Source organism: Panthera onca, chromosome E1 (assembly GCF_046562875.1).
Source record: "Panthera onca isolate mPanOnc1 chromosome E1, mPanOnc1 haplotype 2, whole genome shotgun sequence".
NCBI lineage: Eukaryota > Metazoa > Chordata > Mammalia > Carnivora > Felidae > Panthera > Panthera onca.
The window spans coordinates 14,394,889-14,421,152 of record NC_138352.1 but is presented as its reverse complement, the minus strand read 5'-3'; the positions used below and the strand labels follow the sequence as shown (position 1 = coordinate 14,421,152).

The following is a 26,264-nucleotide window of genomic DNA, read 5'->3' as shown; positions in this document are numbered from 1 at the left end:
AGCAGAAAACTGGCAAACTGGGTCTGGGGCCAGAGCACCCGCGTCCCGTGGCAGGTCCCACGTCACTGGCGGGACTTAAGTGCTGGTTCCACCGTTTGGAAGGCCCACCCATTTCCTCAGTCGTGCTCTGGAAAGTTCTGGACTTCTACAAAGACCAGAGGCAGGAAAGAATTTGGATTTCCTGAATCAACTGAAAGATTAGACTCCGACTGTAGCCTGGGGCGAAATGGCTCTTCTCGTCACAACGGCCTTCCCTGCGTTCAAACGCAAGCCTGTGTTCCAGAGCGACCGGTGTGCAAAGCTCACACCCTCGGGTGTCGGGTGTGGAGAGGGCGCACCCGGAAACCACAGAGCGGCCGGCCGCATGTGCAGCCCGCCCGACGCTTCAGCCTCGGGAGGCTGAGTTCACACCCATCTCGGGACCCCCGTGGGAACCCCAGGACGCAGCGGGAGCCACTTACTTACCAGCGCAGGGCGATTTTGATGGGGGTGGTGAGGCAGGACGTGAACAGGTCGGCCGGGAGGTCGGGGATCATGGGCAGGAGCTCGTTGGCCTCACAGGCTGCCAGCTGAATGCAGTTTTTCATGGACGGGGGCAGGGGCATCTGCGCGAGCGGGTGGTTCGGGTTAATGGCAGCAACCTGCAGGGGGAACATTGAAGGCAAAGAGCGGCTTAGGGGTAGTGGATAAGTGCAGGGTCAGCTGGAAATGTGGCCCCAGACGAGATGCGAGGCAGGCTGCACACCTGGGTGTTCCTGAGGCCCTGCAGAGAGGCCGCGGTGGAGTCCCCTGGGGCGGTGCGGCCTCCCGCTTGTTACCAAGGTCCCTCCCCCGACACTGCGAGGCCGGGTCCCTGGCACATCAGTTCTTTACGGTTTTCCGTGCGTAGCTCCTTCCTTACTCTGATCATACCAACGTCCAAGCATAGTTCCCTCCAGGGCTCTTTCAGTGTCTTGTCTGTTTTAAAACTCAGTCTCTTGTCCGGCATCACTTACTTTGGTGTGTTTACTGACACGGGGTGACGTCCAGCCTACGGGGTGAGCAGCACCAGCACCACCACCACCCAAGTGCAGAGGGCGAATCTGAGCGCGGCGGACCCACTGACCCGGCACAGCCGGAAGCCTGGGGAGCACACGGCCCCTCGCCCGGCGGTGGGCCGGCTGGTCTCACGCTCCCCTAGCCTCATGTGACATCTCCAAGTCCTTCTAACAGGCGTGTTAACTCTGCAGTCAGGGAAGAGGGTTTTTCTGTTTTGTTTTGTTTCGTTTTAATGCAGAATTTAATTTCTCTTTAGGGCAGGGAAAGTAATATCTGCTTGGTATGTCCTTCGATGAGGTTCTGGAAGGCAGGGGCACGGGAAGAGGGGCCTCCAGCTCACTGAAGTTTTAGGAAGAAAGGCTCCACGCTAGTTACTGCCGATGGTGAGGGTGCACACATTTCACTTTTGACTAAATGAAATCTAACTAAGAGTGTCAATCTAAAATGATGTGACGCAGTAAAAAGTTTTCTTAAAAATCACACACAGAACCATCAGACGCGAGGCCTCCGCGCACCCTCGTGAAGAGCGGCAGAATTCACCGACGTCTGGGACCCTCACTCAACCGAACCCGCTCCCTCCGCCACGGCCTGGGAGACCCTCCCCGGCCGCACCTCTGTGCGGCCCGCTCACCCACCACGGGTCCGGCTGCCATTTTCAGGGACGCGGCCGGCCGAATGCGCGAGGGCTCCCACGGCTCACCGCGTGGAGCCGGGGCAGGGAAGCAGAGGGCGGCCCTCCCTGGGGCTGGGCGCAGGGGACAAGGAAGGTGCGGACAAAACGTGCCCACTCAGGGCCGCTGGAGGGGCTTCACGTCTCCCGGGCTTCGGCGGCCCTGAGTGATGATGTGGGCCCAACATGCCGGTTCTGTGGGCCAGCACAACGTCCAGTACCTGGACACTCACTCACCAACAGCCCCGACCTGCGCGGAATGAAAACTATTTACCGCGGGTCATAACCCAGCCTGTCCGCAATCCAGGAAGTGAAGCAGGGTGACAGCTCCCAGGCGCCTTCTGACCCCGCCCCGCCGTGAGGACTGGGAGCACGCGGGCCCCGCGGCCTCCTGCCACCTGCGGGGGTCCTTGGGTGACCACCCCAGAGCGGCAGGACTCCTTCCTGTCCCCGCAGACCACGGCTGTGCGTCGCGCCTTGCTCGGACGGGCTGAGCGTGAATCTCCGTGTTTGCTCCTCGCGGCTGCACAGTCGTTGACGCTTCTCAAGGCTCTGTCACGTTCACTATTTCATTTGCTTTTCGAAACGCCCCCCATGAGGTACGCCGTATTTCCATTTTTAGAGATCTTCCGCGATGAGGACACGGCGCCCCCAAGGACTCGGTCGGCGCCTGGGTCGCGCAAGCACGAGGCTGCTCCCGGTCCCCGTGCTGCGTCGGCCCCTCCGGGACCCCGTGGAACCCCCAACCCCGGGGCACAGACGGGGCGCCCCGCAGGCTCTGCCCACCAGCCCCCGCGCACTCAGATCCCACGCCCGCGAAGCCGCGCTCACTCACTGGTACGCAGCACAGTGCCAAGGACGTGGGCCGTCGTGATTGCTGCTGCTCAAACCTTGTTTCTAATCTCAACGTTTCTCAAATGGGAGGTGGTGAAGGTTGTGGTTTCATCGACAACCCAGTCCACAACAGGAGCATTAAGCCCAGAATCCGTAGAAATTCTACTAGACCTCATAATAAGGGCAATTAAAATTTTTTAATTAAAATACAACTTTCAGAAAAATGGGTTTTCTTCCTTAATTGTGGTAAGACACAGATAACATGAAATCGACCACTTTAACCATTTTGAGCTCATGGTTCAGCAGCACCGAATACTGACACCAGGCTGCAGCCACCAGGCACTGGGTTTTTAAAGCGAAGATGGCAGAGACACAGATCCACGCCCCCAATCCTCTCCTTGGCTCCCGCTCTCAGCTCAGCACGACGGGGCACCTGCTTCCCAGGGGAGACGGGCTCCCCGGGGCCGCTGTGACAACCCCGCCCAGAAGGGCGACGGGTCCGGGTGCCAGGTGGGTCGGCAGCCCCTCAGGCCCGAGTCTCGGGGAAACGTCAGAGGCTGGGGCAGGGACGTGGGGACGCTCTGGGCCTCGGCACTGGGTGCGAGCGCCCCCTCCCCGGTCCTGGAACTGGGAGCCCAGGCTCAGGCGGGCCGGGCAAACCTCCCTGGAGTCCGGCGCGGAGAAGGGCAAGCACAGCGGGACTTCGGTGGGAAGATGCGGCTGTTACGTACAAACTAGATTCCACACTCTTATTTTCCTTTGCAGAGAGCTGTCCGTTTTCACAGCGGAGACGCTGGAGGTCCGCGGGTTCGAGCTTTCTGGTTCACGGTCTGATTCCCCGTTAAGCTTCCTCTCTACCGGTGCTGGGAATGGACGCGCAGGCCCTTCAGCCACAAGTGCGGACACCGGGGCTCTCCCACGCTTGCTCCTCCGTTGAGCACCTGATCCGATGCCTCTCGGGAGGGGAGCACTCAGTCACGCCAACGCCACCCACAGGGAGCTCAGGAGGTGGGTGTGCGCAAGCCGGCAGCCGTGGCGGAGCTCGGTGGGCTTCGCGAGGCCTCCGCGAGGTGTGCAGAAGTCTGTTCGGTCTGGTCCACAGGCGGTGCTCCCACCGCGCTGCCGGGTGGCGAGGCAGAGCAGGGCCTCCGTGCGACGCTGTTCGGTCTGCACCTCGTGCCCCCCCGCCCCCCCAGCATTTGGCTCACAGCCTGCAAAGTCCTGAGGCTCAGGAGGCGCTCGGTGGACGCCAAAGATGGACGGGAGGCAGGTACACGGAGAAACGTCTTTATCCCAAGTACATCTACTAGAAATGAAATTTCCCAATTAAAAACGGGCACTGATAGAAAGCCCGACCCCTTCACAGGCCCCGTGCAGCGCGGTGTAAACGGGGACCATGTGGCAGGTCTAGCCGCTGACGGTCTCAGGCAACCTGTCACAGCTGTTCAGCGGGAATCCGGTGGGAAGTGCGCCATCACGGCCCCTTCCTTCCCACCATGCCGCCGGGCGCACAGAAGGCACATGAAAGCTCTACTTTGGGGATAATTAGGATCCGAAACATTTTTTAAATGACACTCAAGGCAAAGGATTCCACCACCGAAGCATCATTTCTCAGGCTCGCTGACCTATCTTAGTGCAGGGGTCATTTCCCACACATCGTGTTGCTTTTGTATTTATCCAAGATGGTGACCTTTTAATCGAACTCAGTCTTTGCAAACAGCCCGCGTGCAAGGGAACGACTCCCTCAGAGAACCCCAAGAGCCGCCCAGGCGTGGACGTGAACAGCGCCAGCTGGGAGCCGGCGCTCACCGAAGGGCACGCCCGACACGCACCTTTACCCAAAGGGGTTTCTCCTGGGGAACCTAGGGACTCGAACACAAGAAAAATCTTCGACTTTCAGAGCTCACTGGAGCCTTCTGGAGGATTTGGGAAGGGTCCAGAAAAGTCCTCGGATGGGATGCACGGCAAGCAGACCCAGCAGAGGCATCTGCTGACTGTTCCGCACGTGTGGGTCGCTGGCGCTCAGGAGGGCCGGGAACCGCTCCCTCTGCTCGGTGCGGCTGCTGGGGGCCGCGGGGGGGGGGGGGGCGGCGGGGGGAAGGGGCTTCTCTCGTTTTCTAAATAAAACTCTGACACCGTGCAGCTTCTTTCTCCACATACAGATACTCACACGAGACAGGAGCGCGCGCGCTGGTAATTCCTGGCCTCCAACGAGGGAAGTTCTGAGAATAACATCTACCCGGCGACAAGGCCATTTCTGGCTCGCAGCGCTTCTCTTCTCAACTCAGCAACGCCCACTTCCTAGGGACGCGCAGGGTTCAGAGAGAGACGGATCTCTAGAGGACTCCGTGTGCTGCTGGCCCAGCTCCCTGCAGACAGGAACGGGGCCTCTATCACGGGACAGACACTGCACTGAAGACGGCAGGGAAAAGTAGCGGCCGTCACTTTCTATGCGTGACTTACGGGAGTTTACGCGTAGCAGGCAGTTAGGTAATAACTTCACAACCAAGCGGTACCTGTGGCTGCGGGCTACCTGTTCCCCAGAACGGGAGTCCCTTTCGCTGGAGGAAGGCCACGGAGGAGCCCTCGGGGCTGCCCTTCAAAGGGCAGAGGAAGAGCCCCTCTACAGCAAGCTTCCCACAGTTGCCCCGAGAGCTCGCCCGAATGAACCACCAGAGCTTGAAGCCATTTAGCTGTTAGCCACTGGACAGTTTTGAAGGTGCTCCGGAGTCATTCTGGGCCTCAGTGAGGATGCTTCATCAGAACGTATAACCAAATGCTACTCCCAGAGAGTCAGCAACCGAAGAAAAGGAGATACTGAGAAATTCCGCACCCTTCCACTTCAAGAAGAGAACTTCTGTTTTTTGGCTTTATGAACACTGCCTGTGTGAACATATGTTTCCAGTTCTCTTGGGTACGAGCCCGCAGGGGAATCACTGGGTCACACAGCGGCTCTAAGTTTAACATCCGAGGAGCCGCCAGGCTGGCGTCCAAAGCGGCTGTGTCACCGTACGGTCCCGCCAGCAGCGTGCGGCCTCCCGGTCCGCCACCTCCTTGCCAGCACTTAGAATTACCCACCTTTGTTCTAGCCGGCGTGGTAGACGTGAAGCACGCCTCGCTGTGGTTTGGGCTTCATCTCCCTGGCGGGTGTCGGCGTCCCTGTCCTGCCTTCTGGTGAAGTGAGGACAGAGGGAGCGGACACCCCACCCAGCCCGGCTTCTCATCCTGGCGGGGAGACGGTCTCCTGCCAGAAGTATGATGACAGCGGCCGGTTCATCACAGACGCTCTTTAGCCAGCTGAAGACGGTCCCCTCCAATCCTGGTTTGCTAAGAGGTTTTCCTTTTTTAACATAAAAGCGTGCTGGATTCTGTCAAGTACTTTTTTTTTTTTTTTTTGCATCAATTGATCTGACCATACGGCTTTTCTTCCCCGGTCCGCCGGTGCGCTGGATCACATTAATTGATTTTTTTAACTATTAAGCCAGGCTTGCCCAGCTGGAATGAATCCCCCCACCCCCCCAGTCGTCGAGTGTAACTTTTTATAGATTGCTAGAACCGATCTGCTATTATTTGCTGGAGGCTTTCTGCATCTAAGTGTGTGAGAGATAGGGTTTAAGTGTTTTGTTTTTGTTTTTTTTGTTTGTTCTGCGTGTCCCTTTCGACATCAGGGAAATAAAATGCCCTCCCCTTTCCACCTTCTGGATGAGCTCTGTATACAACTGGTGTGAATGCTTCTGTAAATGTTTGGCAGAACTCTCCAAACTACCCGGACCCGGAGACTTCCTTCTCAGGAACTTTTAAATTACAAGGTCAACGTCTTCAGTGGTTATTGGACCATTCACATTACCTACTTCATCTTGGTCGGGCATGTGGATTTAGAGGAAACGGCCCACGGCTCGAAGTCGTCAAACTTACGAGTGTAGCGTTATCCACGTTCCCTTATTATTCTTTTAATGGCGGCAGGATCCCGACTCCGCTCTCCTTCCCCGTTCGTCGGCCTGGCTGTAGGTTACTGATGATTCCTGAGAAGCAGCCTTTTGCTTCGTGGATTTTCGCTGTTTTCACTTTCCATCATTTCTGCTCCTACGGCCGTTATTTTCTTTCTCCTGGTTACCTTGGGTTTATTTGGTTCTCCTTTGATAGCTTCTTGAGGTGGTGCTGCGGTCTGAATGTGTGTGCTCCCCCGAAATGCTGCCGAAATCCTAACCCAGAGTGATGGCGCTGGCAGGTGCGGCCTCGGGAGGGGGACACGTGCCTGAGTTAGGGAAGCCCCTTCCACCGCGCGAGGACACAGCGAGGGGCCCCCGCCAGCCCACGCTGGACCCCTTGTCTTGGGCTCCGGCCTCCAGAGCTATGAGGAACGCACTGCTGTTGTTCACAAGCCCTTCTGGAGTCCCGATGGACTAACACAGGTAGGAACTTCTGACCCGTTGTTAATTTTTCTCCGACGTGTTTCTGTTGTGTTTCTATCACTGACTTCTGGTTGATTCTACTCTGGTCAAAGAACGTACTGTCTGATTTCAATTACTTCACGTTTGTCGAGGCCCGTTTTACGACCCAGGACATGCTATACCTTGAGGAATGCTCCCCGGACGCTTGAAAAGGATGTGTATTTGCCGCCGCCGGGTGCGGGGCTCAGTAAGTGTCAATTCGATCCTTACGACTGACACTGCAACACAGACAATCGTTTTGTCTCCAAAAGGAGACGGTTTAATTTTCTCTTCTGCAGTCGCACGCCTCCTGTGTCTTTCCTGTGCTATGCTGCACACATCGGGCTACCATACACAGCCGGAGAGGAACAGGGACGGTGACCTGGCCTCTGACCTGTGTGTGAAGAGACCACCTGTCTGCTCGCCCCCCAACCCCCGGGTGGGCCGGCAGCCTCCCACCTGCCCTTCTCCTCCAACACGGCTCTGTGCTCAGCCTGTTTAATGCAGCCATTTTTCTGGCTGCCAGAGAAGGCCCACTGCCCCGGGCCGCCGAGGTCTCTGCGAGAGATGCCTGGCCATTACCTCGGTTCCTTGGGCTCCAGCCCAGTGGGCGGTGGGGAGATCCCGGGGGAGGGAGCAGGTCAGGAACAGGGTCCTGCACTGCATCCCAGGGTGCCGGCCGGGAGCTGAAAGGATTAAACTCTAGATTTACCTTCGGAGAAGCTCCCAGTTTTATGATGGCTGCAAATAGTATATTATATTCATGAATCTGGATTATCATTTGTTTTTTTTTATGTTTCATGCACGCCATTCCAAGACCAAGCATATCTGATGAATCATGAATGTATCAAAAGAAAATAACTAAAGGGAGTTTATTCAGATGTATGTTTACCTACGAGGCCACATCTGTAAATATTTCCTGAACATCTACCTCAAACGAGGCAACCCTGACAGGTTTACATAATAGATGTAACTTACAGCCGACAACGCCAACAGAAGAGACACTGCAAAATGACATATAATTAATTGTCAAATTATCCGTGTAACACAGTGCTGCATGCAGTCAGGCCTGGGGAGCGTCCAGGCCAGGGGGTGGGGAGTGTGCAGACCTGGGGACCACCTAGGTTGGGGGAGCATCCAGACGTGGGGAGCATCCAGATCCAGGGGAGCATCCAGGCCGGGGGAGCGTCCAGATCCCGGGGAACGTCCAGACCCGGGGAGCATCCAGGCCGGGGGAGCGTCCAGACCCGGGGAGCGTCCAGACCCGGGGAGCGTCCAGGCCAGGGGAGCGTCCAGATCCAGGGGAGCGTCCAGACCCGGGGAGCGTCCAGACCCGGGGAGTGCCCACGAGGGAAGCAGAACTGGAGCCGCACCCTGAAAGATGAGTGACCACAGACACACTCGCTCGCCCAGGGGGAGGCCTGACACCCTCAGCCGCGAGGGCTCCGAAACTCTTCGCGCAGAGAAATCACTTCCCTTTTTCCCCAGACCTTCACATTATGGGCGAGGAACGTAAAAGCTGCCGAGTGAGAAGCCCAGCTTCCCACACACCCCACAGGAGGAACGGGGCACGGGTCCCAGCCCCGGGGAGCTCCTCCCGTCATACAGGCTGTCGACAGGGTGGCGTACAAAACACTCTGCAAACAGCACACGCGGCACGAGTGAACGGGAGCCGTATCCACTGGCCAGCAGCCGCGGCCTCGGCCCGGGGAGCCCAGCTCTGCTCAGCGCCTCCCCAGACAGCCCTCCCCACCCTACACGGCCCCTCGTTTCCCGGGCCTGCTGGCAGCGACCGTCCAATGCCCTTGAGGCTGCCTCCCCACGAGCCTTCCCCCCTTCTGGGCAGCCCCCCAGAGCCAGAGGGCCGGCCTGCCCTACTGGGTCCTTTATGTCCATGATGGAGGCCACTCGTCTCCCCAGCCAGGTGAGAATCCCAATTAGAGGGGCTTCTGCTGGATTTCTTTTTAGATGAGCCCCTCCTCACCCTCCTATAAACAGTTGAAATGGCAGAATTTCTTTTTAAGTTACAAGTGAAATTCTCTTCTGTTCTGTGTTCGAGAGTGAATACCAGGTATATATACGTTTCTTTAACACCTTGTTTTGAAAACCTTTGCTGTCGTGAATTCTTACTGCTTACCGTGCATAAAGTACAAGGCACGGAGGAGAGGGGTGAACCTGGCCAGCTGTCATTAGGAAAAGGGCATGAAACCGTCCAGAGTGTGTGCAGAGACGCAGAGGGGAAGGGGGATCACCGGCCATAGCCTCGCGTGGCGTGGGCTGGAAATGCGGGCTCACCGGGACACCTGTCATCAGGACAGCCCGGGGCTCAGCTGTGTGCTGAGCAGCCGCACCGGCCCTCCACAGAAAGCACTGGCACCTTCTTCGCTAGACAGAGTTACTGACGAACCTGGGTGAAGCAGGGCAGAGCAGCGAGTGTGGCCCACGGCAGCCCAGGAATGTAACGCCCCCGCCCGGTGACCTCGCCCCACGGACAGCCCAGCCCCGGCCGCTTCCCCTGACGATTTCCGCCCACGAACACGAGCACACGGCGGTTTCTCTCCATTCCTCCTGGCAGATGGCACAGAGTCCTCTCAAGCCTGTAGCATCGAACACAACAGTCCACGTAAACCTAAGAGAAAAGTTAGTACCTGGGGAAATGGAGGCAACTGAGAAAAGAAGGGGATGCCGTTTACAAACCCACAAATCAGCATCATTTTAAGCCTAAAGGACAACGTTGACGCAGTTATCAGGTAACCGCCTTCTGGTTCCTCCGCAGCCGGACTGGGGGCGACGGGGGCGACTGGAGCCTTGGAGCCGGACGCGCCCCGAGCCACGCAGAAGCTACACGGCGGGGCCGTATCCCAAAGCGCCCGGCGTGCCCGTGGCGAGTGCCTGGAGAGCAGATTCCAGGCAGCGAATGGCAGTCACGACACGTGCCTCTCTCCGGGCAAGCTGGGAACTAACCTGTGGTTTTGGGGGTCACCCGCGGGCGCCACGAATATGACCCTGGCACGGACCGCAGACTTGGCTGGGGAGGCCACGGGCGTCCACACAATGTCTGTCTCCGGCAGCAGCGAAGGACAGTGAGACCTCGGGACAGGGCGCGTCAGTTGTGCGCATGCACGCGTAACTAACGTGTCCTGAGGAGACGTGAAGATTCTGGTGTTAGTCGCTTTTCGTCAGAATCACTTAGTTTAGCTGCCTGACGTGAGGTTTAGTCGCAGCGATGGATACGTGAGGATGACGTTCACATGCGGGGTTTCGAATGGAAGATCGTCGGGAGGTCCCGTCACCGTGGATTCGGTGATGCTGCAGGAGCAAGTCTGTTCCTCGCCACGAACACGGGCGTCCGTGCGGCAGGTCTCCGCGGGCCGGTGGCAGCCGGCGGCACGGGTCGCACAGACCGTGCAGAGGACGGAGGGCAGAATCAGGGTTTACTCGGAGGCGTCGCGGGAAGAGCCTCGCAGGGCGTCGGCGAGCGGGAAGACAAGACGTGGCGCCGCCCGGCGCCACACCGAGCGGTGCGGGAAGCGTCCCGGCGCGTGGCCGCTGCTCCCGGGGAAATGCTCGCGGCCCCCGCCGCGGCCGCCACCTAGAACCACCCGAGCGGCGGTCCCACGCCGAGGAGGACAGGCGGTCGGGACCGAGGCGGGCACGTGGCTCAGCCCCACCTGTCCCCGGGAGAAGGGGCGCTGCGGCTCCCGCCCCCGGACGCCCGTGCACTCACCTGCCTCCCGGGCGTCTTCCGGGCCGAGCGGGAACAGGCCTCTCGCACACGACAGCGCTGCAGACGCTCGTCCCCCACTCCGTTCCCGCCCACCGCCCCCAACCACGGCGGGGGCCGGGCACCCAGCGCCAGCCACAGACAGAAGGGAGGTCCGCCGGGCAGGGGTGCCCCGCCTCTTCCCGCCTCACGCACCGCACGCCGCAACCGTCAGGAGAAAACACCACCGGCCTAGGGTGCCAGAGCGGAGGGTGACAGCGGCCTGCGCCCCCGACCGCACGTGAGTAACGTTGTTGCGGGCCTCCCAGGCCCTCCCAACGACGACCAAGCGCTACGTGTTTGCAAACCAACAGTGAGCTGCTTTTGCCTTCCCGCCGGAAGCATCCAGACGCGGACACCGAAGGGCTGGGAAAGCTCACCCCGCGCATCCTTCCTCAGGTCGTGACCTGAGAGTCGGCCCTACCAGAAGGAAGGAGAAAAACCAAGGAAGAGGCAGCGGGGGGGGTCTGGAAAACAGTGGCTGCTCCCAATGAAGGGAGGCCCAGGACGGCGGCTCCGGGAGGCGCCTTCGAGGAGCGGGGGGCCGGGGAGGAAGACCCTCCAGGCCAGGCACATTCCGAGACGCGACGCAATCCCAGCCAATCTGGGAACCCGGGAAACGCTAAAGAGCTAAGTCAAGAAGAAAAGAGAAAGTCTCCAGGAAGATCCAAGAAGCAAACAAAAACCGTTACGCAAACGGAAACCACAGCACCCGATTTAGCCACCGAATGAGGTGTTTACGTGGATGCGGTCAAGGAGTCAAGGCTTGACGTCGGTCACGTTTTAGAAGCGGCCGACACACAAAGCCCGGGGCTCCGTCACAGGCAGGGAACGGAGGGCTGCCGTAAAAGTCAACGTGGCAGAGCTACGAAACCATAGATGTGACTGATTCCTGATGAAGCCAGAAGCAAAAACACACAGCTGTTGTTTCAATCTGCAAAGGCTACGAAACACAGAAAACCCCAAACCGGGACATGACGCGAGGGCCGTGGGGAGACGGCCGGCGGGGGGTGGGGGGGGGGGGGCGGTGGTTGGTGGTCCCCCCCCCGCTGGCGCTCTTTAGAACTCACTCATGCACACAGCAAACGGGACTCAGAGCTACCCCGCGTCTTTACCACCAAAACTCAACATAATTTCTCCACTTCTTTAAATAGAAGTGACGGCAGCTCTGTTTTGGTTTGTATGATAGCAGAAAGCCCACAGATAACCTCAAATCTGTGAATCAAGCAGTGCCAGCACAAGCATACCGTCTGCATCGACAGAGATGCTCGCTGGGGGAACCAGAAGGCCACGGGCGCGGGGCCCTGGCCGGGAGGTGTGGCGCCAGGCTCCGTTCCCCCACCACTGGCCTCCGGACTGCCTGATCTTTCAAGTCCTGCCATATGCTAATCTGGCAATCCTAAAAATACTTCTCGTGAAGAGACATTGAAAGGAGAGGGGTTTGAAGACTTTCTCTAACTTTCAAGTCGCAAAGCAACGTGACACAATGACACGTGCGGAAGATGCCCGAGTGACGGAGGGTGTGTCCTTCCGGCTGTGACCAGCCTCCGGCTCTGAGCCGTGCTGGTGCCGTGCTCTCCCGGGAGGTGCCGCCCCCTGCACCTGTCGCACTCCTCGGGGGCGGGGGGGGGGGTCTCCCGGTCCCGCCACAAGATGGGGCCACGGCCAGTGTGAGAGCCGACGACCGCCCTCCCCCCTGCACCACTGCGTGCACCGCCGAGGCGCCCCGGCCCGAGCCGCCATCTCCCTGCCTTCCATGCGATCGTCCGACCCTCTGCCCTTTCAACACTGGCACAAACCACTTTACCTGCCTACGTCTCTTAGCTCACACATCACCATCTACCCCGTAAAACGCCTGCCGTGTGCTTACTGTAAGTTGACGGCACTTGAACCATGGAAGAGGAGGTAAGAATTTCTCAGAAGAATAAAGCGAAGCGGCTACAGAGGACTTCTGTTTGTCCAGCATCCGATGAAACGGCTAAAACAAACATTAAGATATTAGGTGGGAGCCAATTTTATCATTTGACTTGCTGCTGTTTACGCGAGAGGCCAGCTGGACAGCGGCCAGCCGTAGTTAGTGTGGCGGCAACACGCGAGACTCAGCACGCGGACGTTAGGGGAGAGAACACACGTAGGAGAGCTGATCGCAAGACACGCGGCGCGACCTGGTGCTGCCACGGAGCCAGCACCTCACATAGCGTATTTCTCGTTTGCTCTCCCCCGGGAGGAGTGAGTCAATCACACGCTTTTTCCCCCAGAAAAGACGCGTGGACATCTTTTTTGTCGCGCTCAACCAGATGAACGGTTTCTGAGGCTGCGTGAGCCGTGGCGACATGCAGAGAACATGACAGAACCGGCAGAGGGGACCCGCACGGTGCGGCGAGGTCCGCGCCCCGGCTGCGCCCGCCGCGCCGCGATGGGCTGAGGCCGGCGGTCCGCCCTCCTTAACCGCCCTGAAGCTTGTGAATTGGGATAAAAATCGGGCAGCATTCTCTGGCATTTTTACTTACATATTTTAAATGTAAAAAGAAAACCTTTTATTGCCATATTCATTACCTGACGAGACTTTAGCGCTCATGGGATAAGCCGTCCCTTGGGTAGACGTGGGTGAAGGGCCTAAACACAAGGTAGCGATCAGACAACACAAGACGCGGTCCCCCCGCCCCCGCTCTTATCACAGAAATGCAAGTTCAGGACTTGAGGGGCGGGACTCTACCTTCGAGGTCAAAGGGCACTGCATTTACCAGTCTCTCTTGTGCGATGCCCTGCACAGGGACTCGATTTATAAATATAAAATATTCAAGTGTGTGACATGTTCATTGTAAATCCTACCACGCAGAATTTCAGATGTTATTGCTGATTATTTCTGCCACATCCTCTGATGAAGCACGAAAAGCACAACAATACATTAAAATTGAATCGACCCAAAAAGGCTGGAGGAAACATGTACTCAGGACCATTTTTGCTCCGGAATTGAGAATTTCCTGCACCGCAACCAATCAGAATTCATGACCCCCTCGAGGCTGCAGAATATTCTATTCCTACACTCGCATGCAGGCCACGGGATGAAGGTCTCTTAATTGAAAATGCCTCCACAATTTCCCTTCAGAATTCACTGTTTGGTCCAACATCAAATATTAACTAAAACAACCAAGTGAAATGTCTGCTCGCGAGCAGAGCGCTGTACTGGCTCTCCCAGCTCCTCTGCGTGCGCGCACACACACACACACACACGCACACGCGCGCACAAACACAACATGCACACTGAGCACACACGTGCACACACACAGCCATGCACACACGCAAACAACCCCGCACAAACACAACCACGAGCACACATGCACACACATGCACATATGTGCACAAACGTGTGCACACATGCAACCACAACTGTGCATACACACACACACACACACACACACACACACACACACACACACACAACAGGGACAATAACAAAGATGTAGAACTGATGGCTATGCCCAGATATGGGGCCGTTTCTCCTAAAATCTGCTTTATTTTAACATTTATCCCAGAGGCAGAGGCCACTGGAGCACAAACCAACTCTAGAAATGTCAGCACTTAACTAATGGTCACATTCGAAATGACACTAAGCAGGGCGCCTGGGTGGCTCAGTCGGCTGAGCGTCCGACTTCGGCTCAGCTCATGATCTCACGGTTCGTGAGTTCGAGCCCCGCATCCGGCTCTGTGCTGACGGCTCAGGGCCTGGAGCCTGCTTTGGACTCTGTGTCTCCCTCTCTCTCTGCACCTCCCCTGCTCACTCTGTCTCTGTCTCTCTCTCAAAAATAAAATAAACATTAAAAAAAAATTTTTAATGACACCAAGTAAAATGAGACGTTAAAAATACGCCCGTAAGTCTGTGCCGAGGACCTCCCGAGCTCTGTCATCGAATGTCCCACGTTGCCCGGAGCGCTGGGACAGCCCTCCCAGTGGGAGAACGAGGGGAGACCCGCGGAGAGTCCGGCCCCCACCCCCACAGGCTCCCCGGCCTGCAGCGGACACCGGTCGGGGGCGCGAGGGCCTCACCTCCAGCTCCTGCTCCCTCTGCAGGGCGAACTGTTTGAAGGACTTGACGATCAAGCCGGCGTTGGAGCAGTCGTAGACGAATATTGACGGGCTGCCCATCCACGTCTGCAGGTCATAGATAGACAGGGGGATGTACTGCGTGTAGTTCTGGAAAACAAAACACGGGGCGCGTGGGAGTGAGGCCTCCCGGACTGGACCGCCAACCCACACCCGCGCCACGAGGAAGGTAGGACACGTGGGGCCCGGTGGTCGGGGCAGTCTCGAGCTGCTGCTTCTACACGCTGCAAGTAACAGCCGCCCGCCACCTGCCTGGGGGCGCGAGTGCCGGGCGGCCGTCGCGGTCTAGGGCCCCGCCCCCGAGCTCCCCTGCGGGTGCCAGCGGCTGGCCGTGTCCTGGGAACGCGAGCCCCTCCCCGCAGCGGGACTCCCCTGCCTGTGTCCTACCACACCGGCTCTGGCGTTTACCTTCTGCTCCCGCCCCTGGGACCCAAACCACAGCCTCCTCTTGCAAACTTAAAGGATGCGCGTGCACACCAGTTGCCTCCGTAGCTTCCGGGTGTGCTTATGGGACTGCTGCGCGCCCCGCCTGTCAGGGGGATGAGCTCTGGGGAGCTGCCGAGGCCCCTCCGACGTGCGTGTTTTCCCCACGGCACCTTCTGCTTCAGAGACACCCGTAAGCACTTAAACCTCCAGATGGTTTCAACAATCACACTGAGGGGACACAAGTGGATTCGGCCCTCTGATTTTGCAAAATCACACAACAGTAACTTATTAACGTGAATCTGCTAAGAGCAATATTTTTCTGGACAGCCTGTACCGCTCAGTACTCGAAAACACTGCAGTGATTACTGGTAAACGCAGACAAGGACGTTCCTCATCTTTAGAGAGACGGTCACAAGTCTCACTCAAAGGCAACCCGTTTAAGCAATTCTTCTGCACGGAACACCTTCGCTTATTCGCCCTTCCTCGGCACGGACAGGTGAGTGGTGATGCTGGCAGGAATCAACTCTGCACGCTGACAGTGAAGGTGGCCGTGTTTCCCACAGTGGAGCCACAAACGTGGGCTCTGGTAGCGCCAGGAGGATTGTTTAAACGCAACAGGAAAACAGGACGGAGGACAGAAAACCAGAGGCCCGAGGGAAGTCTGTCACGAGGGTGGCCGGCGGAGGCTTTCTCGACGCACACAGCGTAGCACCAGATCTGTCGATCGCAGGACGAGGCCACGTCCGGGGACACAGGTGTGTGTGCGCGAGGGAGCAGACACCTGGACCCCGGGAGGGGCACACACATCCTGTGCCACGTCGCCTCGCCACCCCGCCCTCCTCTGCTGGCCTGCCGGTCGTCACCGCACTACGTGAGAGAACGCTGGAAACGCCGTCTCTAAATACTCTCGCCGGAAGATACTACGGATGTCAGCGCTTCCCTAACGAATCTATGCAGTGAGTGCACGGCCGATCAAAATACCAGCGGGAGTGTTCCTTGATGGCATTTGACAAGCTGGTTCTAAAGTTAGCGCAGAGAGAAATGCACAAGAATAGCGCAAAAAAAAAAAACAAAAAACACACCATTTTTAAAGGAAGAATAACGAGCAGGGACTCGCACTGGCAGATATTAAATATACTATAAATCTATGGTAATTACAGGATGGTATTAGGGAGGACGAGAAAAACAAATCAACAGAGAAGGTCCAGAAATAGACCCGCATATATAATTATAACGAAGGTGGCATTTTAACTCCGTGAAGAATGAACGATTCAGTACGCGATACTGTAAAATCTAACTAGCCATTCAATATTGCTGAGATTCTATGTACAAAAAAAATCTAGATAGATTTTTCTTTCTTTTTAATGTTTATTTATTTTTGAGAGAGAGAGAGAGCGTGAGTGGGGGAGAGGCAGAGAGAGAGGGAGACACAGAATCCGAAGCGGGCTCCAGGCTCTGAGCCCAGCATGGGGCTGGAACTCACGAGCCACGAGGTCATGACCAGAGCCGAAGTCGGACACCCAACTGACTGAGCCACCCAGGCACCCCTAGATAGATTTTAAAACTAAACATAAAAACAGAATTAAAGGTTTTTACTTATTTTGGTGCAAGAAAGGCCTCTTAATTCACAAAACTTAGAAGACTTAAAGAGAAATACAGTAAGATAAAAATTATATAAATCTGATAAGCCACACACCAATGACAAGCAACTCGAGAACACAGTGGGCACCGCGCACGTGACAGGATGTTTGGAGGGCGCGTGTGTATGAGCTTCTGCTCGGACCAGTGAAGACGAAACAAGGAACACGCGAACAGGCAAAGGATACAAACGTGCAACCCGCAGAAGCGGCGGGTGTGATGGAGGACTGGGGAGAGAGCTTCACGCTCTGGATGGATCGTGGAAACACAGATTACGGCGAGAACCATCTATCTGCCTCTGCGTTTGTCTTCATCCAGCAGAGCGGAAAGAAATGTAAAAGATGAACAGATCAGCAGGTGTTCCACAGGGCATCGGCTTATTGTTGGCAGGCGTGTAAATAAGGAAGCTTTTTCAGAAAGCCGTTCACTTTCACGTGCAAGTTTCAAACGTACAAGCCTTTGACTCGCACGTGTCCATCCAACGAAAAGTTGCATCCGCACGGACAAATGTACGTGCGAGGACATACGGTACTCTTGCTGGTAAAAACCTGCCAGCTATCTAAATGCCACCAGGGAGGAGGCGGCTGGCCTTAGCTCTGTCTCCTCCTCCTCTGCACCAGGTAAGCGCAGGAGTGACCCACATACATCCACATTGTGGCACGCGGCACTTCAAGCCGTGCGCCGCTTGGAGACTGAGCTGGCTGGTGGGTGCTGACATAGAGAGACACCCCAGGCTTGCCATGATTTCGAAGGCGCGAGTCTTAGAACATCGCACAGACGACAGTCCCATCTTGTGGGAAGAAAAGGAAAGGGCTGTGTGTGTGACGCACAAACGGCTAGCACCCGAGCGCTGCCCCGCCCACGAGAACTCCGTGTCCGTGAGACGGGCGGCCCAGATCAGTGGCACCGAAAGGACAGCACTGGACCACGAAGGGTGGTCTTCTCAGGCCGGGCGGTGCAGGTGCGCGTTTAGGGACAGAGCTGTGTTACTCCTGCTCCTTTGGTACCTGTGTGCTCTTGGAATCCTTCAGAACAGAAATTACTTGTGTTTTCTGAGAAGACAAGACGCACTCAAACTGTTAAGAGGAAGGAAAAGGGTCATCTCCAGGGTTTACCATAATACACTCCCACATCCTTCTAATATTTATAACCGGCAGGCATCACGCGCCACCTGCAGAAGAAGGCTTCCGCAAGCTCTCCGACGGGCGGAGCGGAACGTGCGTGAGGGCCTCCGGGGACGGTGGGGAAGAGAGACCCTCTCTGCGCCCGCTCCCCAGCACCCACCCTGCCCCTGCTGACGTGCAGCCCCCGCTGCTGGGGTGGGGGGCGGAAGGGCAAAGAGAGCCCTTTAACTGGGCAGGGACATCCCCACACCCCCGGGAATTCATCGCGTTGTTACCTGCCGGCAACACGCTGTGTGCGGTTTATTTGCCGCCCACAACGTCCTCGGCTCAGCGGGGAGCGGCCAAATACAGCTGGCAGGGTCCTGACCACACTGCCGTCACCACTTCATCCGCCTGACCGTCGGGAAGGTGCCTTCCGGGGACAGGCCGACAAGGCCCCAACACAGCACAGAGGCGTGACGTAAGATACATTTCAGCAGACCGTGTTCTCAAGCCTTGCCTTCTGAGCTAAAATCTAAACTTTGTATTTCTCCCAAATCAAAAGTTTCTTGAAAAACGTTTGAGATACAAAGTTAATTAATGGCAATTCGCTAAAATACCGTAGCTCTAACGTACTAGGAAACCATGATTTTTCCTTCCACTCCCTGTGACCGCCGGCCGCCAATGACAGGCTTCAAGTGGGTCCTCGGCCACCCAGTCCCTCTGGGGGCCAGAACCTTCCCCATCTTCTGATGCTCATCCGAGGGGGGCAGCGTCGCGAGAAACCTCGGACTCTCCAAACTGTTTCCGCTTCACAACTGTTCGTTACGGAGGGACTCTCACCGGAGACAGACCACGGGGACGCCCACCGCCGAGGGAGGCTTGCACGCGGCACACGCACCCACGCTGCCTCTGAGGAGGGGCCGGCTCCTACGCGTTAGCTGTGTGTGCAGAAACGTGGAAGTGTGCACCCACCGGGAAGGAAGAAAATCAACGCCGTTCGATCACATTGAGGAAAACGGCCTTTGAGAACCAAGTCTTATTAGTTCGTGAGCATGCAGATCTCATTCCCATCTCAGAAAGACCCCGGGCGGCTGGTCAAGCTTCAGGCCAGAGCTCCCGCCCTGCAAACCCCCGAAGGGCGGCCTGCACCATCGCAGACACAGCTGTGGAAGAACAGCATCCAGAGCACAACCGTTTCTCTGGTCCCACGGCACGTTCCCACGTCGTCTCGGTGGAACCACCGTGGACGGGCTGCACAAGTGCAAGGCTCCCCCCCGTGCACAGAGGGCGCCCGGAGCACCCCGAGGCTTTCAGGCAGGGCTTGGCTCTCCACCCCCCATCAAAGCCACAAGTAGCGAGAATTCCTCACCAGAGCCGCTCTCCTTTCTCTTGAAAAAATGTATTCAAGGCCATGTTTTCATTTCAGACAAAGAAATACAAATAGGGTTCGGACAATTTATTCATTACAATCCATTTTATCTGTCAGGTTATATTAAACATTAAAAAAAAAAAAAGTCCCCTTGCTTCATCAGACTGTCTTCTCGGGCGAGTCAGTGGCAGAGGCAGCAGCAGAACAAGGGCCGGGAGTGAAGGGCGTGGGGTTTCCGGGGACAGCAGCGCGCCTCCAGAGAAGCCGTCCCCGTTTCGGAGAAGACGCTCGGTGCACCTTCTGCCAAAGTCTCCAAGTGTGGATGAGAAGTCCCAGCCACACTGACGTGGCCTCCTCCTGCGGGCCCTCCAGGATTGCTGTCGGGGCCACACTTCCCCGTGGGCCCAGAGACAGAGCCGCGGCTGCATCTGGACGGTCATCCCGCGTCCCCGCCCTGTGGGGTAATGCGTGCGGCTGTCCTCCGAGGACAGGACTTCTTTCCAGAGGCCGCCCAGGAGCGGGAGGGGCCGGCCCGGGCGCCGCAGGGGCCGAAGAACGGGGCTTGACCACCGGGTGCGGCGGTCGGCAGCTCCGGAGCCTGAGCCACGAGCAAACTTCCGTCCCTCCAAATCCGTAAGGCCGAAGCCACGGTGGCTTTGCTGCCACTTCCTCTGCCTTTCCTTGATTACAGTTAAATGACCGACCGCTCCCCGAGTAATTCTAAATAAGTATTATTTAAATAATACAAGTCACTGGTTTTTGAACCTGCATGTCTCCATGAAACAGTGACATTCTTATTCTGCCTTACGTACAGTTCGTTACTGATCCTGCTGAAAAATGGATCACAAAGGCCTTTCAATGCATAATTATCAAAAACATACACTTATAATTTGTAAAGAGCAACATTTGTGCCAGGTCCCCTGTAGCATTTGTTTTGTTACTTTATCCATATTGAGAGCAGCAAAGAAAAAAAAAAAGAAAGAAAACAAAGCTGGTAATTTCATCGTAAACTTGACTTGTCTTTTCTGAGGATTTCTGGCACTTTCTGTTTGTTGAAGGAAGACCGTCAGCAAAAATTCTGTTTCTTCAGAAGCGCTGGAAGACTTCGGACTATTTCTTTATAAGAGCTTGAAGGTTTAAAAAAAAAAATACGTGATTCCCTTGATGTTAAGAGATATAAAATCTTAACTGATTTCTCTGCTGCCCTGTACCATTTGAAAACCGGATTTATGGAGCGTGTGGGGCCGATCGCCGGCATTTCTCCTAAGTTCCAAGGCCCGGCTGCTGCTGCTGCTGTGGGTCCGCGACCCGCACCTCAGAGTCCCTGGCGTAGGCGGCGCGGGCATGCGGTACAGACACAGGGCACTCGCTCCTCAGTTCTGGCGCCACCCGTACACCTTACGCTTCACGAATCAGGAAACATTTTGCTAGTAAGACGATACTGAAAGACAAATATCCAGGGGCGCCTGGGTGGCTCAGTCGGTTGAGCAGCCAACTTCGGCTCAGGTCATGATCTCACGGTCCACGGGTTCGAGCCCCGCGTCGGGCTCTGTGCTGACCGCTCGGGGCCTGGAGCCCGTTTCAGATTCTGTGTCTCCCTCTCTCTGTGACCCTCCCCCGTTCATGCTCTGTCTCTCTCTGTCTCAAAAATAAATAAACGTTAAAAAAAAAAAAAGAAAAATATCCATTCATCCAAGAGTCAACCTTAAGTAGAATTTCAACTACAAATTCAATTTCTTTGATCGATACAGGGCTATTCAGGCTTTCTATTTAATTCTGGGATTTTGGGGTTTTTTTGAGAGAGAGAGAGAGAGAGAGCACACACGTACCTGTGCACGTGCACGAGTGGGGGAGGCGCAGAGACAGACGGAGATGTGGGGCCAGAGCTGACGCGGGGTTCCATCTCACAACTGCGGCACCACCGCCCGAGCTGAAATCAAGAGTAACCGACTGGCCACCCAGGTGCCCCTGGGTCACTTTTGACAAGTCACATTTTGTAAGGCATGTCCCATCTAATTTAAGTTTAATGGTATAAAATGTTAATATGTCCTCGTGTATTTGATATCTGTAGGATAGGTGGTGACGTCTGCTCTTTCATTTCTAAGTGTGGATTGTGTCCTCTCTGTTCTCTTGATCTGTTTGCTGGAGACGTGTCAGTTTAAAAAAAAAAAAAAAGCGAGCTACGTTAGCTCTCTCCACTGCTCGTTCTCTATTTTACTGATTTGTGCTGTTATTTCCTTCCTTCCTTCTACTTGCTGTGAGTTTAGTGTGTTCATCATTTTCTAGTCTCTTAAAGGAGAGACTGAGATTTTAACTTTACACCTTTCTGCCTTTCTGCAAAAAGATTTAAGGGCATACGTCTCCATGCGTGCACTGCGTTAACTGCATCCCGCAAATTCTGGCAAGTCTTATTTTCATTATTCTTCCATCTGGACTCTTCTTTCCTTTCCTTTGTCATATCTTTTTTTGACACGAGTCATTCAGTTTCCAAATGTTTGAGGATTTTCCAGATATGCTACGAGGCCAACTTCTGTAGTCACAGAATAGATTCTGTATGATTTCAGTCCTTCAGACCTCATGGAGACATGCCATTCTCGGAGGACACCCCCCTGCACCTGACACGTGCACCCCGCAGCCGTTGGGCACAGGCGTTACATTCACTGATTCACAGCGACTGACAGTACTGTTCCAGTCTTTTCTATCAGTAACTGATTTCTTCTCCACTAGAAAAAATACATTATGTCTGGAGTTTTCTTTGTGAGAAAACTATTAACCATCAATCTTAGTTTTAACCTATCAATTACTGACAGATGGTTATCCAAAGCCCCAACCGGAATTATGGATTGGTTGCTTCCTCTCTTTGCTCCTGGCAATCTTGCTCTATGTACTTTGAACTCTCCTATCAAGCACCTACGTATTTCTGATGACCTAACCATTTGTCATTGTGAGATGTCCCTCTTCACCTCTGGCAACACTCGTGTCTCAAAATCCGTTCCCCGATTAGTACTTTGGCCCCCTCAGCGCTCTTACGACTAGTTATTTGCACGACACACAAAGTTTGGTCTTGCTTTCGATCCAGTGTGATATAAACTTATGAAAAAGCCAGATTAAACTAGAATGTGGGACACTGTAGAGAAAACGGGTCTGGGTTCATGGACAACACAACATGCACTGTTGAGTGAATGGAAACGGGAGTCGGTCACAGAGGGGGAGGAAGTCTTTACAAAACACACATCTGATAAAGGACCTGTATCCAAACTACAACACGAATTCTAAAAAGTGACTAAGCAAACAGCCCTGTTGAAAAGTGGGCCAAAGATACGGGTAAAGAAGGCTACAGATGGCCCCTAAGCACCTGGGAAGACTCCACAGCAGGTCATTAAGCAAAGGCAAGTTGAAACAACAACGAGATAGCACCGGTGAGCTAGCAGCTGATAGCACACTGACAGCAATGAGATAGCACCTGATGAGAAGGGCCGACGTCCAACCACTGGCAACAACACGCGGGAGGTGGGATGGGGAGGGCCAGGAACTCTCTCTCGTTGCTGCTGGGAAGGCGAACTGATGGAGCCCCTCCGAGGACAATTTGGCCATTTCTTAGAAAGCCGAACAGACCATCTGATCCGGCAATGGCACTCCTAGGCATTTACTCAAATTAGCATAAACCTTACATCTACGCAAAGACCCGCACACGCAGGTTTATAACAGCATTATTCACAACAGCCAAGAAAAACCAGAAGCGAGCAAGATGTCCTTCAATAGTGGTCCATCCAGATAACGAAGCGTTACTCGGTGGTAAAGAGAAATGAGCTACCAAGCCACAGAAACACACTCCTTGTTGAAAACAGCCAATCTTAGAAGGCTACACTGTATGATCCCAACTAAATGTCACTCTGGAAAAGGTAAACCTACAGGGACGGTGGACGGCCGTGGTTGCCAGGGGCGGGGAGGGGAGGCAAGGCAGGAGGGGCGAACAGGAGAGCACGGGATTCTTAGGGCAGTCAGACTACCCTGCAGGGCACCGTAACGGTGAGTGCGTGCCATGACGTATCCGGCAAAACCCAGAGCACGTACGACGCAGAGTGATCTAACGTGAACTATGGACGTTAGCGAATGGCGCTGGATCAATGCCGCATTGGAAGCTAGTTAATGACACTGGACCGACACTGGATCACGAACTGCGGCAAATGTCCCACACCAAAGCCAGACCTTAATAACGGAAACTGAGGGCGGGGGAGGCAGGGAGAGTGCAGGCAAAGTCTCCTTCTCGATTCCTCTATAAAACTAAAACTGCTCCAAAAACTGAAGATTATTAGTAACAATAATTTATTAAAAGACCAATGTGTAACTATAGTAACCCACTACAAAAAGACGATAATAAAATAATTTCACTTGGAAAAAACGCAAAGAAGGACCTATATCCGCGGAGGCAGTGTGTAACCTGGACAGGATCCTGGATCCCAAACAAAACCAACAAACACTGCTTATTAAAACACAGCTGTGAGGGGCGCCTGGGTGGCTCAGTCGGTTGAGCATCCGACTTCGGCTCAGGTCACGATCTCGCGGTCCGTGAGTTCGAGCCCCGCGTCGGGCTCTGGGCTGATGGCTGACAGTCTGGAGCCTGCTTCCGATTCTGTGTCTCCCTCTCTCTCTGCCCCTCCCCCGTTCATGCTCTGTCTCTCTGTCTCAAAAATAAATAAATGTTTAAAAAAAAAACTAAAAAAAAACACCACAGCTTTGAGACGGTCGGAAGCACGTGGACACGCTCTCTGTAGTAAATGATACTACAGAATCGATGCTAAGTTCCTTGTTATTTGTTATTTTATACCCACCAAATATCTACTAAGAAAACAAAAAAGTGTGTACAGATAAATTATAAGAAACGGTAAGAGAAGAGCAAAACTGATAAACATAAAATTAACGTACAAAAATCAACAGCCTTTCCATACTCCTTGGCAAAACCTTACAGAACACAGGTTTTACAGTAAACATTTATAACATCACAAATATACAGAATCGGGGTGCCCGGGTGGCAGTCGGTTGAGCGTCCGACTTCAGCTCGGGTCATGATCTCACACTCTGTGAGTTCAAGCCCTGCTCGGGCTCTGTGCTGACAGCTCAGAGCCTGGAGCTTGCTTCGGATTCTGTGTCTCCCTCTCTCTCTGCCCCTCCCTGCTCATGCTCTGTCTCTCTCTGTCTCAAAAATAAATAAAAACGTTAAAAAAATTTTTTTTAAATATACAGAATCTAGGAATATATCTACCAAATGATGCAAACTTGTATGAAATTATGAAATACTACTGAAAGACACCTAAAAAAGAACACAGTTTGGTAGACTCAACGTTGTAAAGACGCTGAATCTCCCCCATCATTAATCCACTGATTTACAAGTTGGTTCAACAGTCTCCTGGATGATCAAAGCACCAAGAACAGCCAAGACGCGACTGAACAAGAACAAAGAGGAGGAATTCGCTTTCCCGAACACCAGGAATCACTGGAAACCTACGCTCATTAAAATAGTTTCCTGGCACAGAGGCAGGACCCATGGAGCAGAACAGAGCTCAGAAACACGCCCACACACTATGGAAACTTGATCTCGTTCAAAGACGGCATTAAACGGTAACGGAACAGGTAGGTATCCACTGGAGGGGGGAAAAGAATATGAGCTCCTACATAACAGTATGTACAAAATCAGTTTCAGGTAGATTAGAGACCTAAATATAATGGACGAAAATACAACCCTTGTGGAAGAACACAGAGAATACTTTTGGGGGCGCCTGGGGGCTTGGGCAGGTGAGCGACCGACTCTTGATTTTGGCTCAGGTCATGGTGTCGCGGTTTTGTGAGTTCGAGCCCCATGTTGGGTTCTGTGTGCACTCTGCAGCGCCTACTTGGGATATTCTCTCTCTCTCTCTCTCTCTCTCTCTCTCTCTCTCTCTCTGTCACCCTGCCCCTCCCCATTTTGCACTCTGTCTCTCTCAAAATAAATAAAAAATGAAAACTTAAAAAAAGAAAAGAATACTTTTTAAATCTTGGCATGAGGAAAGTCTTCTTAAAGACATAACACGTCCGCACCGTGGTGAAAGACTGACCAAGCTGACCGCTTGGACGTAAAGAGCTCCTGTCCGTTAAGGGACACCAAGCCATGATTCAGGGAGGACGCTCGCAATTCCTGACAGTGACAAAGGGCTGCCGTCCAGAAGACGAGGGATTCCTTCAAATCGGTGAGAAGAGGACGCAGCAACCCCGGTGGCCGATGCAGGAGCTGGCACTTCGAGCAGAGGAGCCCCCACGGCCGGCACGCACGGCAGAGGGTGCTCGAGGGCACGGCCACCGGGGAGACCCGCGCTGGCCCCCACACCGCGCAGAAAGGACAAACCCTGACCACAGTCTGGGGAAGAAGGTGGGGAACGGAAGACACTTGGGCAGTGTGCGACAGGAAGACGACAGAACCACTCAGAAGCTTGTCCGCACAGGAGGCACCAAGCAGGTCCCGGGACGTCCCCACAGCCAGAGGCAGGGGACCGGGGGGGAAGCGGGAAGGGACAGCAGGGACCGGTCTTCAGAGCGTGACACAGAGCGAGAGGGGCAGGCACAGAAGGACCCCAGTCTCGTCAACCAGAACGCACCCAGAACCAACACGCCTGGACAGCCACACGAGAGCGGGGACACCGTAAAGGAAAGCGAGGTCGCGGTAAACTCGAGATCCACTGGGATCCTGGCGGGGACAAGGGAGGCTGCACTTGAGGAGGGCACAGGGGCTCTGAAGGCGCGTCTTCTGAACCGGCGGTGGCCACGTGGCGTCGAACCCTGCACGCTTCCAGGCGCTGCCTTTCACGCCGCGTGAGCCGAGAGGACGCAGCCGCCGCCCCACCACAGGGTGGGC

General features: G+C 55.0%; 1 protein-coding gene across 1 annotated transcript in view; it reads right to left on the bottom strand.

Moving 5' to 3' along the window:
* RPTOR (regulatory associated protein of MTOR complex 1) overlaps positions 1-26,264 on the bottom strand; it is a 331,619-nt gene that overhangs the window by 165,438 nt on the left and 139,917 nt on the right. Inside the window, exons 5-6 of the mRNA XM_081791320.1 lie at positions 14,783-14,929; positions 466-641 (exon numbers count right to left, since the gene is read on the bottom strand). Coding sequence (XP_081647446.1) covers positions 466-641; positions 14,783-14,929 — 323 coding nt within the window. The remainder of the gene's footprint in view (positions 1-465; positions 642-14,782; positions 14,930-26,264) is intronic.